General features: G+C 35.3%; 1 protein-coding gene across 1 annotated transcript; it reads left to right on the forward strand.

Annotated features, from left to right (window-relative positions):
* Positions 1–401: 401 nt before the first annotated feature.
* Positions 402–18,502, forward strand: LOC145662098 (trypsin-1-like). The gene is made up of 7 exons (XM_081727434.1): positions 402–515; positions 6,331–6,417; positions 9,427–9,569; positions 12,229–12,320; positions 13,992–14,098; positions 14,461–14,660; positions 18,221–18,502. The coding sequence occupies exons 1-7, from the start codon at positions 467–469 to the stop codon at positions 18,380–18,382; spliced, it is 840 nt and encodes a 279-aa protein (XP_081583560.1). The 5' UTR covers positions 402–466; the 3' UTR covers positions 18,383–18,502.
* The last annotated feature ends 358 nt before the right edge of the window (positions 18,503–18,860 follow it).

The raw sequence follows: 18,860 nt of genomic DNA on the forward strand, positions 1-18,860 counted from the left end.
TGAATAAAATAATCTTATCAAAATCAATATTCTTCTTTCGAACAAAAATATTATACATACTGGTTAAGTAACACTTATCCTATTCATTCTATATATTAGATATATTCCATATCTCAATAAATTTCCCAGGGCTACTCCTTGACATATAAAATCGTTTTCAAGATTTGATTGACTTAAAATGTGACAATTTATACTTTGTTTTGATAAATTCCATCTATTATATTTAGTAAGAAAATAATCAACCATACGAAAAATCTATAAGATAATTATTATCAGGATACTTCATTTCAATGAGGACTTTATTGTGTATGTCTCAAGGTCCGTCCTTGTGCGATACATTAATTGCTAACGTTAAAAGACATTTTTAAGTATATAGTGTTCTCTCTGAACTTATCACTAATCCCAATTCTATCTTCAGGTATAAATAGATGACCGTGATCTAAGGTAACTCACATTTTGACTGAAAATGGCAGGGAAGCTCATTTTGGCAGCACTACTCGTCTGCTCTGCATTGGGTAAGTCTATTGAAATATATTTTATATCTGACTGTAGTCTTGCAAAATACACTTCTAGACTATATTGTTCAAAAGTGAAGACTATGGATTCTTTTGACAGTGAAGTGACAAAAATCATGAGACATGGACCATGGTATTCCTGATAATGTGGGAAACCTCCTCAGGATGGAGAAATGCAGCATCTCGACTTGACAGTCACAAGTTGGCAGTAGTCCGTTGAAGGGATGGGCAGAAATGGAGGCTGAATTGCCTTCCATAATTCGGTGATTGTTGCAGACAGAGAATTGTGGGCACAAATAGTCCATTCGATAATATCCCACATGTGCTCGATGAGGTTCAGGTTTGAGATATAGAGAAGCAAACCATGTTTTGTATATGGCCAGATTGTTCTTACGAGCAGTTGCGCACCATTGTGCCAAGTGATAATGTTGCCAGAGGAAAAAAAGCTAGTGCCAAGTTGTAGATAGTCCCAACAAGCTGAACATAGCAATGAGTGGTCAATGTTTGGTTCAAGCAGACCACAGAACTCAAACCATATAATGTAAACATGCCCCAAACCATTTCGGAGCCATCAGCAGCTTGGAAAATGCATTGTTAACCACTTTGGTTCATGGCTTAATTGAATCTGGGCCATACCAAGATCCTACCATCTGTACATACCGATTGGAAACATGACTCGTCTAATCACGCTACACGTTACCAGTCTTCTAAGTCCTAAGTCTCGAGCTCACGCAAGCCTCAGCAGATGATAATCAGCGATTAGTAGCGATACTTGTGTCGGTCTGCGGCTGCAATATCCTATGGAGATATAATTAAGCGTTATTGACCATTAAGATACGTTGCTGAGACATCCTGTATTGATTCATTGTGTGAGTCCACACATTATTGTTTGCCTGTTTGCCCTTATGAGTCTACCCAGACGTGGCCGGTCGTGGTCATTTAGCATACGTAGCCGTCAACTATGTTGTTGCTGATGGGTTGTAATCCCTCCAATGCTTTAATCGCGGTCTATCCTTGAGGTTAGGTTAGGTCAGGGCGCAAAATTTCAGTCAGACGCACCGCCAATCCAAAAATGATGGTCGCCAGTATCTCTCACGTACAAATTATTAGAAGTCCTTCTCCCCCTCCACGGCCTTTGGTTTGATAAAGAAAGAGATCACATCAGGACATAAAATTTCAAAACCAAAAAATTAGATTCAGGATAATCAATTTTTATTTGGACTATTCATATACATGTTAAAAATATCTTACCTTAAGACTTCACGTTCGTATTACGCTCCCTCTCTCTCTCTCTGCACTGAACTAACTACCAGTTGTCGATTGCAGTTTTCGAATCAAAGTCCTTAAGTGAAGGGCCATTGATGGAAATTGTCAGCAAATTATCCAGTGTGTCAGTCTTCAGTGAATTCCTGTAGGCAGTCTTAACTCTGTTGAGACTGCTGAAGCCTTTTTCACATGAAACAGTACTCACAGGTAAAACTTCAAAAAATGTGACAATTGAAGCAAATTTAGGAATCTCGTAATGAAGTTTTCACTGTAAATCTTTTTAGTGTCTAATTCAACGTTAATGAAGAAAACAAAAGTTTATATTCTGCCCCCTCTGCAAGACAATATCCACTTTTACATTATAAATCTGGTTGCAAGTAGGCCTACTTAAAGAGCAGTTTTATTTCTTCCACACCAAATTCAAGAATTTTCCCTTTAGGAGGCCAATCCAAAGTGTCAAAAATACATGAATTGACAGAACTACCTCTGGTGATACAGATTGCAACCGTTCTATGTACATTTTCGCATTGTTGATAGCTTTGGTTTTATACTTATGGAACTCTTGCTCTCCATATTGAACATTTGTGAGCTGCGAAACAGAAACTACGGAGCCATGTTAGTTTAGGCAGAAACCATAACTACTGAACACTGGTCATCAGCTCTAAATTTCTAGTCACCAATGGCAACCTGGAGACCGAAAATGTTGCGCCCTGGGTTAGGTTGATACTGTAGAGCAAGGAGAGTTCAATCCCCAGATGACTTCCAAAATGTATACCTTATTCGTCTATCAACAAGTACCATCCTTCACTCAAACTTTCGGGGGGCCGCGGTGGCTCAGAGGTAGAGCGTTCACCTCTGGTGCTTGGAGTACCTGGTCCGATTCCAGTTTGCGCCAGATGAACTTTGTGGTGGACAAAGACCGTGTGCGTGAGTTTTCTCGGGGTTCTACCATTTCCTCCCACTTTCTTCATTCCGTCATTTCATTCATTATTTCATCACCACCGTCTCCTTTAGCCTAGCCGGCGTAACCGTGGGACATAAAATTCACGGGTTGTTATTACTACAGTACACTATGTTTCACTACACTCACAAAAGACCAACTGACAACACTGAAGTTGCCTCGTGCCGTACAACCGATTTTCTACGATGTTCCTACGCCTTCAATAAGTTCCATACCGTTATTTAATGATTTTGAACACTCCAGTGTGCATCATGCACGTCAGAGCAACTTCGAAAAAGAATGTTTTTCGGGAAGTTGAATGCAATTGGACTGTGTGTTTTCTTAGATTTATTTTTGACATCTAACGAAATCTTCTATTTTAATATTTCGAAGGCAAGCATGTGTATGGACAGTTTTTAAAAAAGAAGTGTATCCGTAGATTATTTTAGACACTTTTCTGAACAATGATTCTTAAATATATTGAAAAACGTTCATTGTCCTAGAAGATCGTTAGTATTTTTTTTTTGTTTAATTTTATAAATGAACTGACGATATTGAAGAAAAGTTTTGAGTACAGTATTCTGCCATTTTAAGTTTTAATACAATTGAATTGTATTCTGTCTTAGATTATTCTTTCTTCAAATGTAAAGAAAACTTTCTCGATCTCACAATTTCGACGGCAAGTACATGTTTGGAAGGTTTTATGAGTACAAGAATACTTCCATATGTTTACTTTTAATGCAATTGAATATTCTTAATCACTTCGAAGATAAGTAGTTACCATTGATCAAACGCTATTCATTGAGGTAATCTTGTAGTTCTATGAAGAGAGGTTGATGGTGTTGGACAATCAAGTTTTGAGGAAAGTATTTAAATTTAGACTAACAAACTGGGGAATGAAGAAGGTGAAATCTCAAAATTCCATTATATTAATATGAGTGCTTCAAGGCGTCTGAGTTAAGTAGGACATTCATGACGAGTACGTAGACCAGTGGGAAGAAGAACTTTTGGTATTAAGGGAAGAAGGTGGAAGGATAATTTAAAGCAAGGTTAGATAGAGGTAGTAATTTCAATCATGAATGAATTAGATTAGCAAGGATAGGAAATTAAATCGGAAATTAAAATATTATAGAAATTGTTTCTTTTCACCTCTGCAGATGAAATATTCAAAAACATTGGAATATGTATTCACTTAAGTTTAGTGAGGAGTTAATATGCCGAGTTTCATTTCAGTAATTACAGAAGTTAGTGAGATATTATAATTTTGACAGCCAATTTAAACCTTCTTTCTAGTTAGGGTACATATTTTTTAAGCGAAGTGAAATGATAGAAACCCGGCTCGAGCCTGGTGCTATGTTCGAAAATTTATTTTAAATGGTATAGCCATTTTGTCGTGAAAAACCGACATAGAACATTTCAGTTCAATGCTTATAATTTCCTGTAAGCCCAAACTAAATTTTAAATTGTAATTCAAATGGAGAACACCTTCAGTCAGAAAATGCTTTTATATATATATTGGGTGCTTTAAAAACGGAGCCTACGAACCACAGAGCATTATTCTACGGGCCAAAATAAAGCGAAAATGTCATATGATGATATGCCCTCCGGGACCTAATTCAGCTTCTATGAGGAATCAAAATTTCACAATGTGGAAACGTAGCAGATTAACTTGGAGCCATTAGCATTACTCTACGAGTACGAATACAACAAGCAGTTGAATCGATTGCTACACTAATAAGTGACGCTAGTGTCAATCAATATTGACTTTAGCCGCCATCCGGAAAGAATCGATTTGAGAGATTGATAGATCTAATCTATGGTTCTTTATTTGCGACGTTGCCACATAGTGCAATTTGTGTCTCCAGATGAGGACTGGAAAGGTATATATACAGTATATATATATATATATATATATATCTATATATATATATATATATATATATATATATATATATATATATCGCTTTATTTTTACTTGTAGAATAATGCTCTTTGGTCCATGGGCGCCATTTTTAAAACACCTGATATATACAGAAACGTGGTTAAAAGCATTAACATTCACTCTGGAAGCATGTCATTACGTTTTCAATTTACTATAAGATTATTTCGTATATGAATTCACACGTGCTAAGGAAATTATCTACCACGTGGATTATAATGAACATACTTATTAGATTAGATAAGAGCAGACAATAAACATGTTGACGATAAGCATTTTTATTTTAAATCTTACGTCAAGGTCATATGCGCTTCTATTATTCGATCTTGTTCGAATTGTTTCGGAAACTACACTCATGTTAAAATCAAAACTTGGAAGAGCAGCAGACATATTCCGTCTCATTATAGATGACTTAAGTTGCAAATTTATTCTTCATTGATGGTCGTACTTAGTTTTTCAGTGTTTGCTCCTTTTTAACGAAAAGTCAGGTGGAACTCAATATCAATCAAGCGATACATTATTATAAGACTTGTGATATATGTATGCAAACAAACATACACATGACATACATGGATAGACATATTAAAAGAAAACTGCTATGTAAAATATCTAATCTAACGAACAGTAATGCAACAAAGTGCGCCCATAAAGTAACACTAAAAAGTTTAGTGCATCATAACAGTAAAAAGATGTTTGTCTGAGCCTCCTGTTAGTGCCTGCTTAAATCAGTCTAATCTAATTTGTATCTGGGTAAGTCTGCGACAAATGCATAAAGTCCTCATACGAAACACGTACACGGAAATATAAAATTATTCTAACATACAATTTTCGTAACATAAAAGTTGGATAAATCTTTTACCGAAAAGTTGCAGATGGTGAGGACATCGTCAAGCAAGCAGGTATAATATGGTACAACAGTTTCAAATATAGACCGGAAAATATTGAAAATGATTTAAGGTCAGGACTCACTCAAACATCAAGGAATGAAAACCTTGATAGATTTCTTGCACTGGTGAGAAATGATAGACATGTCACCACACAACTTCTTTTAACCATGTTTCAAATAAACAAATAAAGGTTGAGATTAATTTTAACCAAGGATCAGAAAACGGGGAAAGTGCTTTGAAAAATGCTTCTGGTTTTTGACAGAACAGCAAGAAGCTAGTAGGAAAGATTAACTCTTGATTTATTTGCTACTGCAGTATGGGACATTTTCTAGAGTGTTTAACAGTTTTTTACAACGACTCCGCAGTACATGTATTTGTCACACACTTACACAAATACAAATCGCATATAGCTGGTTTAAACAGGCAAAAAGACGTTTTACAGTATTATCATAGTTCGATAACATTGTTAAGAAAGTAGGCTATTTTTGTATGTTCGATTATTGTATGGCGCAACTTGTATTTAATTCTTTTAAACATTACTTTGTGCATGAATAACAAATGAATTGAATGATTTATATTTTATGTTATTAGTGGGAAAACAAAGATAGTGTAATATATCATAGTTATTTCTTGGTTGAAGCGATACTGACACTTGAGAATACTAGTGGAATAAATAATGCCATTTTGTCTTAATTGAATTTAAAGTACTATCAATTGTTTTTATTATGTACTAGTATGAATATCGAAATATTTCTCTTATGTCAATATATTATTTTTCCACAGGTGCGAAAATAAGGCATCCAATCCAGATTGGATCTCACCGCTTCAATCCAAGCGCTAGAATTGTTTATGGAGAAGATGCAGAACCTGGTAAGCATGACTTCAAAGTAAATTTTACTAATTTAGTAATTGCTTTTAACCCATTGCATTGGACCCATACGGATTCTTTTGTCAGTAATTACAATGATCTGTGAGTTTCCAGGTATTGATATTCTCTGAATTTTTCCTCTCTCGAATCTTGTTTGTTACTTAGGTGTTATTTTATTTTTGTAAGTCATGTGGTAGGTTTACTGATTTATAGCATTAAGTCCCAAGCGGGCCCATTGGACCCTTACCTTTATTGAGTGCAAACATATTTTTCCAGCTTCAGCTTCTGTTGAAATTGTGCATTGTAGATGGCAGCATTAGCATTTTAATGTTCTCTTAGCTATCATGGTGAAGCTTGAAGGGCTGGAAAGAAGACAAAGCAACATTGTTTTATCCTCGCACAAGGAGTTTTGTTCGTGCTGCTGTTGGCAACACATCTAGATAGTGTGCGTGAAGCTATACAATGCGGGTGTCAGTACTAGTGTAGGTGCTACAGTGATAGTAGTGTAGTGTGTTGAATGTAGGTTGTCAAATCACACCGCTGTAAGTTAGAACAACGTGCATGGATAAAAATGAAAGTGGCCTGTGTAAAAAAATCTAAGGAATGTTACTCTGAAATACGTGAAGCATGTGGTAATGACGCATTGCGGTATCAGACTGCGATTCTGGGTTGCAGCATTTCGTGCAGGACGTGATAGTGTGCAACATGAACCAGGTGGAGGTCGACATGGGATCGGAAACAGTCATTGAATTGATTCAATCTTTGCTGAATGTGGATAGGAGATGGACTGGCAAGGAATTGTCTAATGAGGTAGGAACATACCACACTACAGTATTTCATTTGTTGCATAATGTCCTTGGTTACGATATATTGCATCCCGGTGAACACCACACCACCTTACAGGCATTCAAAAATGGTACAAAATGGTACAGATACTCCCTCGTCGGTGATCATTTGGCACATTACAGACGGGAAGGTCTCGTGTTCCGGCACATTATTATCGCACTTTATGAAATATTGGGGCGCTCGTATGAGCCAGAACTTAAGAGCCAATTCACTGAATAGTGCCACCCATCATCGCCCCGACCCAAGAAGCTGCATCAACATGGAAGTAAGCGTAAACTACGGGGAATATGAAGATGATGCTGATAATGGTATACGACGTACATTGTGGTCATATTACGGAATGCAGTACCTCCGAACCATACCGTAAACGCAGTGTACTACTACAGGTTTCTGGAACAACATCTTCATCCTGCATTGCACAGGAAACGACCCAACTTCATAAGGAATCCACCCATTGTTTTGCATGACAACGCCCGTCATCACACTGCAGTTTCTGTGAGGAACCTGTTTGCACGATGGAAGTGGGAGGTTCTAGAGCACACACGCTATTCATTGGACATGGGTCCATGTGATTTTAATTTGTTTCCTAAAATGAAAGAACCACTGCGATTTTGTGAAACCTCTTTGGGAAATTTTATATAATTTTATTTTTTCTTACATAGGAATACAATTCTGAAATCTATATTTCAATATTATGTATCTTAGTATTTATTACTTCGTAAATAAAAAAAAAATATACTTTAATTTTCTTACAGAGAGAAAAGTATTAAACGTAAGTGCATTTCATTGAGGCTCTAATTAACAAAAATTGCTCCCCGCTTCCAAAAGTGTACATATTGGCTAGGAAAAAGCAAATAAAAAAAGCACCGTGGGTCCATTGGACCCGGCTGGTATTGAAAGGTATAAAATTTTGTCTGTAGTTCCATGGTTAAACTATTATATTTCAGTTTTGTTTTGCATTGTAATGGTTGAAATTGTGTAGTCCTATATTTACCATTAAATTGGTAAGTTGTGTACTTGTGCACTTGTACACTACTATATGAAGAACAGCAGAACGACAGTGTATAGCGAACTGAGTAGATAGTGAGAGTCTAAAATGGCTGGCCTTTCTTATTTCCAAAGAGGGCATATTGTTGGCTCTCAGTTACGTGGTGCAAGCATGATAAAGGTCGCAAGTGCCTTAGTGTATCGCAAAAAACAATGTCCAAGGTGATGTCGGGTAACAAACCTAACGGCAAATCGGTAGAAAGCTCTTAGTAATTGGCCCAACCAAGTATTAAGGCGGATTATCACCTAGAACTGTCGTGCAACTGCAATGCAAGCGACGGAGAAACTCAAGTAGTATCTCTCGGAGCCTTTGTCAGAACAGTTCTTAGTGAGTTATGTGGCATGCATATACGGGGGTTGGGTTGCTCGGATGACATCGCTGATAAGGAATCATTACGGCAATAGTATTGTAAACCCGCAATATGAACCACTAACAACTAAAAACGTATGATATGGTCAGATGAATTATCATTCACTTTATATCAAACCACGGACTGTGTTTTTGAGTGGCGGACTCCTACAGTAGCATGTATGAACTGTAATTGTCTCTACCCAACCGTGAAACATGCCGGGGAATCTGTGATGTGATGGGTTGCAATATGCTGGTTTTCAGTGGCGGACCTGTGCTGACTTGTACTGTCAAGTTCTGGCTATGAATATGTCACCATTCTAGGGAACCATGTGCATTCTATGGTCCAAGTGCTGCGAGGCAATAATACATATTGCAGGATAATGATGCGCCTTTTCACACAGCTGGAACTTTTGCGGCTTGGTTTGGGGAACATTGGGATGAAGTGGAACACCTCTACTGTCCCGCACCATCCCCAGACCTGAATACAATTGAATATCTGTAGCTCATTTTGGTGACATGAATCCAGCGCAGATTTCCGCTCCATTCTACCTCATTGAATTGAGTGATGCACTGCACTCGGAATGCTGTAATATTCCACTTGCTACAATTAATGATCACTAAGTTATATTCTTTTTAATTACTTACATTAAATTTAGAAATACTTGTAAGTGTACCTTATAAAACTTTCCTAGTTTCAACTCTTCGACGAGTTCCGAACGATTTACTTACGTACTGTATATTGATAAATTACTTTGTTTATTTATAGGTGAATTCCCATATCAAGTTTCCTTGCAGCAGGTCATCTTAGGACTGGCTTCTCATGTTTGCGGTGGTTCCATTCTGAACGAAAACTATATTGTAACAGCTGGTCACTGCATCACAGAAACGATTCACTTGGGTCATTTTAGGGTAAGACCGTCTTTCTGTTAATCAAGAGAGTTATCACAAGATAAGAATGGTAACTAATCATAGTATTTTGAAATATTTTTAGTTTTTCCTTTCTCACAAAAGTGAAGGATTAGAATGAGTGAAATATCGTTTTTTCACTAAAGATTTATCATAGATTGAGAACTAAAATTTTTAGTTATCGACAGAAATCTTGACTACAATTTTATAGCTTTTTAAATAGATAAACTATTGTCTATGCTCGAAGTACTTCCTTGAGCTTACAAATATAGCTATATCTCAGTCTGCACGGTAAAGCAGAATATTTTCAGCACAGTTGGAAGATGTTAATAATATATTAGTGTTAGTTTGTAGTCCTATTGCTAAGGAATAATATGAAAATTTAAAAAAGAAATCTGTCAGCACATCACTCTTCTGTTAACTTCGTTTCACAAAACATTTACCTTTATTTATTTTTAAATGCTATCATTTTCATATTTTCTCACTATGCATGTGCATATAGACAAATAAGCAGCATTATTCCTGACACATTTAGATTAGAGAACTAAGTATTAAACAACAATAATTCATCAAGCTTGCTTCCCTTTTACATTTTCGAAACAATAGAAAAACAAGAAATAGTAATAGATGTTGATTTATAGCGTTCTAATAGTAGTTACAGGTACATGTTTCTTATTATAAGAAAAATAGTATTGTAATCATTATAGATGCCCAATATCAGGTTCAAGTCAAGCTTAGAACATGAGTGTTCTTTTACTACTATTACAATAATAATTTGAACATCATAATTCATTGTTCAGTACCGATATCTGTCCTATGTATAATAGGCAAATGTTTTATAAAGCAAATTAGAAGGAAATTAGTAAAACATTATGAATTTATTTCAGACATATTAGTGAAGATTTGAATACAGGGAGCAAAGCGTATGTCAGTTAAACGAAGGTCCGTCGTGGATATATGGTTAGCGTTCAACGCGGGAAACCCGAGTTCGACCTCTAATGGGAGCTTGTTTGGTTTGACATTAAGCTGTAGACCCACGTCTCATATTATAATCTCAGTACTGAAAGGAAACTTAAACTCTTACGAATAATCATAGCAAATAATAAATAAATAAGATAAAAAATTCTATAAGATAAAAATTTCTACTTAACACAAATCTTTGTATTTGTCTGATTTTGAGAAAATATCACATCCATACGTTAGTTAGCAATGGCTGAAAAATGCTAAACACTGCTATGGAACTGAAAGCGGGTAGGTAGATGGTTTCGTGGTTGCGGAGTAGAAGTCCAATGTTGAAAGTTCAAAATGCAATATGCCTGATCCAATGTGGCGGACAAAAAGTGCAAAAGTACAGAATGGACATATATGTATCGAGACGACCCTGGGCTCCGTCTCGGTCTCGTCTCGATTTGGAAAAGCACATCTTGGTCTCGAATTAGAGACCAGATCAAGACTAATCTGGCGTCGGAACCATTTCTACTCATGAGAATAGACATTTGTCGTACATATGGCTCAAAAATTTAGACAGCATAATGTAAAACCGGAAAGACGGTTGTGGAAGCATAATGATGTTTTAAAGTCCAACAGACACTTTTCGCTGTCATTGTTCGGATTTTCAAATGGCATCTGCAAATATTTGCAGCATACCCTACACGCGCCACTCAAGCGACATGTTACAGACGTAAAGTGTACTCGGTACGAGCTTTTCAACGATATGTAACATCGATTCCCGCTTATCTCTTCGCTGGTGGAGGAAGGAAGTTGGTACTAAAATAATTATTGTGTATGATTGCAATTTATTCGTATCATAAAACTTCATGTGCGTTACAATACCTGTCCTACATTCCATGCCTCAATTTTGACGTGATTGTATACCAAACACGCTCCCTATTTATTGTAAAACATCAGAAGCCCCTACGTGCCCCGTTATGTACTATTCGTATTTTTCTACTACATGTGTAAGAAATGTCTGTTCTGTACATATTTTTTGCACTTTTGTCCGCCACATTAGATCCATCATATTGCATTTTGCACTTTTAACATAGAATTCCTACTCCGCAACCAGGAAAAACTCTACCTACTTGTTTTCAGTTCGATAGCAGTGTTTGGAATTTGTCCATCATTTTGGATTTGTCATTTTGAATTGTGCACTTTTGGTATGCGATTCATACATAGCGATGTTGAATATCTCGATATACCCAATTTCAGATCCATAGTTTTTGTGTGTGTGGTAATTTGTGTCCACTATGTTCGATCCGCCATTTTGATTTGAAAACATTTGATGTCAGATTCGTATTCAGCTACCTTTCAAACCTATATATTCAGCACGTCTCTAAACAGGAATTACATCATAATTTCCTATTTTGTCCACGTTTTCTGGTGTTTCGGTGCTTGCCTTGTTCTGATCTTCAAATGGTCGCCACGCCTTCTACAGGCCCCATTCAAGTGAGATATTTCACATGTAAGGTGTATTTAGTGTGACCCTTCCCGCGTACCCTTCAAGTACTTCCCTTGTTAGTAAGTTAATTTAAATAAGATGACTGAGTGTTCTAGCTCGATTTCATTTTAAAATATTAAAATTCTCTTTAATGAAAATAACGTAGTTCTTATTTACTGTGAATTATGGGAATATTTTTATACCAAATGTTTTTATAACTTTCAGATTGTTGCTGGTACAAATAATATTAACAGGATCCCAAGCGATGCACAAATAATACGAGTGGCCTCAAGTACCGTACACGAGGATTACGCAGGGTAAGATATTACAGAGTTTTAAATCTTGTATTCACTTTTCCACAGTTTGAGAAATACAGTAAATAAAATTTGTGAAAGGTTTAAAGAAAACGGAAAGGAAGACAACGTAGTCCTACGAAATGCCTTTGAGCGGGTGAACTAGAAGTCATTGATTGGATTTGAAGATAAGAACCGAAGCCTCATGAGAAACTTATGAAAATATTAAATTATTATTATTATTATTATTATTATTATTATTATTATTATTATTATTATTATTATTATTATTATTATTATTATTATTATTATTATTATTTTAGTGTAACATTCCACCATTATACCCGTTGGGCTAAAGGAGACGGATAATTATTCTTAACAGATGTGAACCTGGAAATAAATGTTAGAATTGAAGACATGGCCAGTTGGAAGAGGTAATCTTAAAGAAATAAAAAGAAAGGAAATAATGTTTCTCCTAATTCAAGAACCTTACTTTCCTGAAAGCATTTTTTGTGATGAAGAGATGATCAAAATCGCCAGTTGGTGGGTTTTGAAAATATTATATTATTTCAAAATCCATATTAAATCTCGATTTTTACATCAGATGTTTGATTTAAAAAAAGCGAAAGTCAGTTTCAATTTCAAAACGAAAAATTGATTTCGGATTTCAAAACGGAAAATTGGTTTTAGTTTTGAAACTGAATATTCATATTTTTGATTTTTCAAGCGTCCGAAAATGTTGAAATGTGAACTGCACTAATAAACACAGTTATTCAGTAATACAGTGAACAGATACGTATGATATTTAAAATATTTAGAATCCTAGTGTTGTCCAAGAGACGAGTGTTGTTGTCTTTTAAAATTCGAGTCGAAACAAGAAGTTTCGCGAGTGTGGGCAACACTACTTTGCTGAACTCTTAGATCTTACATACTGTTTTAGTGTTACTTAATTTATAGTATAAAAAGTATAAAATCATAATGCCATTCTAAATACGTTTAAAGAGCATTTATCAAGTTTTAAGATACGCATCTCATTACACAAACTATTCCAATATAACTGTAGTTTAAATATTGGTTTATTACATCATTCTTGGACCTCTTGACGCGGAACGATAACTTCTAGATGATTTTTTTTTTTAAATCAGAGCGCAAACTTTAAGTTTTTAGGGAATAGAGGCTAGACGAATTAAATTCTTCGAGAATCGAATTTTTCGTCTCGTCTCGTTTTGTGAGTAATACTATATAATCTCAATAATAGCTTATTATATGTAGAAATATTCAGTTATACTTAATATTTCCATATTAATATATATATATATATATATATATATATATATATATATATATATATATATATATATATATATATATATATATATATATATATATATATATATATATATATATGCACAAATCTGTCAAAGAAACCGGGCATAGACGGTGCATTTCTTTTACAGCATTATTTTACGTAGAAGAAACTGGTCAATTTGAATAATGTTCATAGTTTCTCCAATATGTAATAACAGAATAATATCGTAACCTTAGAATTTCGTAACCAATATTAGTGGATGGTAGAAGTAAGTAATTACATATTTAGATGTGTCTCTTATTAGTCCCTGAGCTTAATGATAGAATATGGATTACAAAAGTTATTAAAAATACAAAATACTATTAGTAACTTTTTATGTATTACAGAGGTGTTGCTGCCAATGATATAGCTCTGCTGAAGTTGGAAAGCCCATTGGAATTCAATGACCTTGTTCAACCTATCAGCTTACCAGAAGCAGGAGCTATCCCTGAAGGTAATTAAAATGTTTTTACAATAATTTGCTTGGTTCGATAGTTTTTATATATATTTTTATGACACATGGAAATGTTAATACTCACCAAAAATGAAGATTCATCCATGTTTAATATTGATTCAGGAAACATGAAAACCTAAAATAACCTATCTTTAACGAACAAAAATACATTTACTCATATAAAATAGTTAATAAAGATTTTTACTACTGATAAAACTGACTAAATGTAAAAATATATTTTCCTGATAAGAACAAAATATTTTCTACATAAATTATAATAAAATGAAACAAATTATATTGTCTTTATTTCAGACTGAATTGTAAGTCGTCTCATTTATAATAAATTTTCTCAATATGTACAGGAAATGTGACTCTTTCTGGCTGGGGCAGCATTAATCCAGATGACTCTACTGGCTTATTCCCTATTTTGCCTGACGTTCTCCAGAAAGCGGAGCTCCCAATAGTACCTTACGATCAATGTTCTGAGATTTATGCTGACTCTCCACTCGTAGATACAAACGTATGCACAGGACCACTCGAAGGAGGTTCAGCTCCTTGCAACGTAAGTAACTATTACTGGGAATGATTTATTGATAAAAAAAAGTTTAAGTTTGATAGTTAAGAATATAGTGTGTGTCTGATGAAAATTCAATTTCAATATTTAAAAATATAGCTATAGAGTAGATGTATAATTCTAAGTTAAGAACTCGATTGCACTGCTTCAAATTTATATACTATTTATTATTGTTATGAAACAAAATTAGTTTTGTTAAAATAAATATGTAAATGGTCTTCTAACAGTTTAGGTGCCACGTGAAAACATTTATGATCACTTGGTTCATTATTGGGAGCCATTTGCTTATATGTTATGCGCACGTTAGTATTCTTCAGGAGGCTAGTGCATGTGTGAGGCTGCTCCCAGAATGAAAATTATGACTATTTTGGTGGGACGAAGTCATATAAATAAGTGGATGTTGTGGAATTTACAATTGCTTTCTGCTATGCATAAGAATTATTAGCTGATGTTAATATTGTAGCCTATCATGAGGATGTGGTATAAGTTCTTTCAACCGCAAGACATAGTCCGGCCGTCAAACCCCTGATTTTGAGTGTACCGTGCACTCACGTCCGCATAAAATATTTTCACATTTTCATAATCTTTTAACCGTACCAAGTAATATTAGGAAGGGTGTCGCCCTGACACCCTTGGGCAATTTGTATAAAACACGTTAATATGAAATGGCTGCCGCCATTAACGGAATTTCTAGTTTCATTAATCTCTCTTCAACTTTTTGTTCTATCTTTATGTATATAGGTGTGTTTTAATGGTCAGAAAATACTCTGAGCAGTTTAACATTCTTGTTGAGTTCATATTTAATAATGTCTGCTCTCAAACAAAAGAAAGAATGAAAACTGTATTTGACGAAGCCCAAACTCTATTTTAATTTCTTTCTTTTTCCTCTTCTTTTAATTAAGCAACAATTGAAACCAGCTGAGCGCAAACTCGCTAAATATTGTCGGGATAACATTACTCATACTATGGGCAAGTATATTCGCCATACGCATTACAAAATAGCCTAAGCAAAATGAAAGCGTATATATACGCCATCAGTACAGCAGGTGCGTTTTGAAGACACGAGTTAACTCGCCACCCACACTGAAGGAGTTAAGAGTGGCACATGATTGGCCCGAGCTGGTCAGTTTGGTAGCAGGAGGCAAAAGCCGAGTTTGGGAACATCACTTTCATCCCGGAAAATGTACTTACTGTCACTGAAAACAAGAACTGATGTTCATATCAGAAATTTGGACTATAAATTGGTCATAACTGGAAAGGACCCCACTCCAAAGAGATAGCACACAGAACTGATTTGCGGACAACATACGAAGAAGCAGGTGTGATCATAGTGAAGCAAGTAGTGAGGATTGCCCAAAAGGGAGTGAAGAGTATCAAAGTTACGTGCGACAATACCGATGTTTTCATACTTCTCATGTACTTCCTTCTCACGCTTAAACTGTCGCGAGTGTTAACTATAGAACGCAGTGGGACTATCAGGACCGTTATCGAAGTTGGTGCAAGCGTAGAAAAAGAGAAGGCATTTCTTCCAGATGCACATACTCTCTCAGGGTAGGACACGGTTGCCCAGTGTTTTGGCATCGAAAAGGAAGTGCACTGCGGCAACAAACTCAAGTTACTTGCAAAATTTCATGCAAATATCGGCGATGTTGTAAAAGAAACTTAGTATTTCATGTTCGTTTCTTCGAAAGCAAAAGGAGGGAAAATATATCTGATGTACTAGTCGATGCGTAGATGGCAAAGATATCAAGGCGAAAGGCTACATCATCTCCTGATTTGAGAAGTCTCCCTTCTACAGCGGGAGTGTTCGAGTTAAATGTGCGTAGAGCACACATTCAAACTGTCATATGGATGTCAGGGTGCGAATTTTATCCTCCCAAGTTTGATCCCCCTTTGTATGGTTGGAAACGTGAAGATGCGTCGAAATCTCTTATTCTTGTACTACTGCTATCAAATACTGCATTGGCATCTCCAGAAGTGTTTGATATGATTTATTGTCGTTGTTCATATGATAAATCATTCTTAACAGCTTATTATCGTTGTAATGCAGCTAAACTATCATGTACTGTGTTTTATCTCCGTCATGACGAAGCACGGTGTAATAAAAATAAATAAATAAATAAATAAATAAAACAATCGCCGCTGCAAATACAAACGTAAACGAAGAGAATACGAATATTTTATTCATGACTTGTAGACTCTTTTTGCTCGCAGCGACTGTGAAAATGAAAGTGTTGTTTAGTTTCATACACTAGTGTTCAGGTCAGTGCTAAAGACCATATAATTCGTTCAATGCTTTCAGGAAGCCAAGGATACTTTTTTTTACAGAAACTATATATATATGTGTTTAAGGCCGTAAGGAAGGTGTTTAAAGCAACTTGTGATCGATAAAAAACCTTGAGTGTTACACAACGCCAAGTTTCTGGTAGGTTAATAACTTTGAGGTGTATGCACTAAATTTGATTTATCAGTAATAGCAGCACTTAGTTTCTATAGTAACCCTTTCGAACCCAATGACGACAAGACAACGTCCTGAAGTACTACATACTATATCCAGGCTATTGAAGTACTACAGACAATTAGTATCAAACATTAGCTGCTTACTTGTACCAAAGCCTGTAGGTTGCATCAAAACCTAACCTATGCACCGATGAAACCTGTTTTTTTATACTTGCACAGAGAATTGATAAACATTTTATAACGACGTCATTATATAAGATATCAAAATAATAATTGACATGAACATTACCAATATTTCAATGTATATTGGGGTACCGTGCTTTCACCCATTGCCCCAAACGTCGAAAAAGGGAATTTTTCAGAGTAATTTTCCGATTTTTTTCTAAATTTCCCTTTTCTCGTACGTTGTATGAGTATGATCTTTATAGCATTTGAAAGACTGCATTATTTTAAAGAGAATGACATATGAACCATAAAATTCTGATGAATTGTGTTGAAGCAGTAGATACTTGACAAAAAAAGTCCTAAAAATTGCTTAATGTCATTGGATTCGAAAGGGTTAATGGGTATTATGCAAAATGCCCAAGGGTGTAACAGCGACACCCTTCCTAATATTGTTTAGGAGGATGTAAAGGACATGAAAATGCAAAAATATTTTATGCGGACGCACATGCACGGTATCATGGGCTGACTGCCGGACTAACATATCAACTCTCTCACTTTCCTTTATCTTCCTCTGTCATGTTATCTTGTCTTACAAAAGCACCTATGATTGAAAGTCGTTATAGACTTGACTTTAAATACATTACGTAAGAAGATATTAGCGTAATGTACAGTAATTTTGAACTTTGGGGGTCAACTGGGAGAGAGCTCGAAAACGAAAAAATTAGTATTTGTCGTAGGCTTATTACATATAACTGTAATAAATACATATTAGGATGTTAAAATATGTTAATTATATTCAAAAAATAGAATTGTTTTAAAAAGTACTTCGTGTCCAAATTGTATTCTTTGGATCTCCCTACAAGTAAAATAGATTTCCTTCTTTAAAAAAATAATTTTAGTAAGTATTTTCTCATCATTTACAGGGTGATTCTGGTGGCCCTCTTGCTCAAAGATCTGAGAACGGCGCTGTTCTAGTTGGCATTGTCTCTTGGGGTAACCTGCCTTGTGGATCTCCTAACAGTCCATCTGTCTATACAAGAGTGTCTGCGTTTATTGATTGGATTCAGAGCCACACTAGTCAGTAGAATATTTTAAACATTCTCAATTCACATCACATAATCCATAGCATCGAAACATTTCTGTACTGATATGTATAATTCAAAATGTGAAACAAAAAATCAATAAATTCGTGTTTATAAAAGCTATTAAGTTTCTCTTTCTTACTAGTACTCTTTAAAATTTCTAGTACACAAAGAAATATAGTTAATTATAATACTTTTGAAATATATATATATGTAAAAAGAAATTCTCAATGATTGAGTGAGAACCTATGCCCATGTCCATGCTTGAAGTGCCTTCGATTCGACACCAATCAACTTTAGGAAGGATACAAGAAGAAATGGAACTGGTTGTTTGAGGCGAGGTAATAAGAGGAATTAAAGAACGAAAAGCAGGTGTTGTCAAACAATTGTTCTTTCTAAACTATGCCACAAACTTTCTGGAAATGTTGATCACGAATTTGTGATAACTTAAAATGAAAGATGGAAATTTATATATGAGTGA

Source organism: Thermobia domestica, chromosome 10, assembly GCF_964235325.1.
Source record: "Thermobia domestica chromosome 10, izTheDome1.hap1.1, whole genome shotgun sequence".
NCBI lineage: Eukaryota > Metazoa > Arthropoda > Insecta > Zygentoma > Lepismatidae > Thermobia > Thermobia domestica.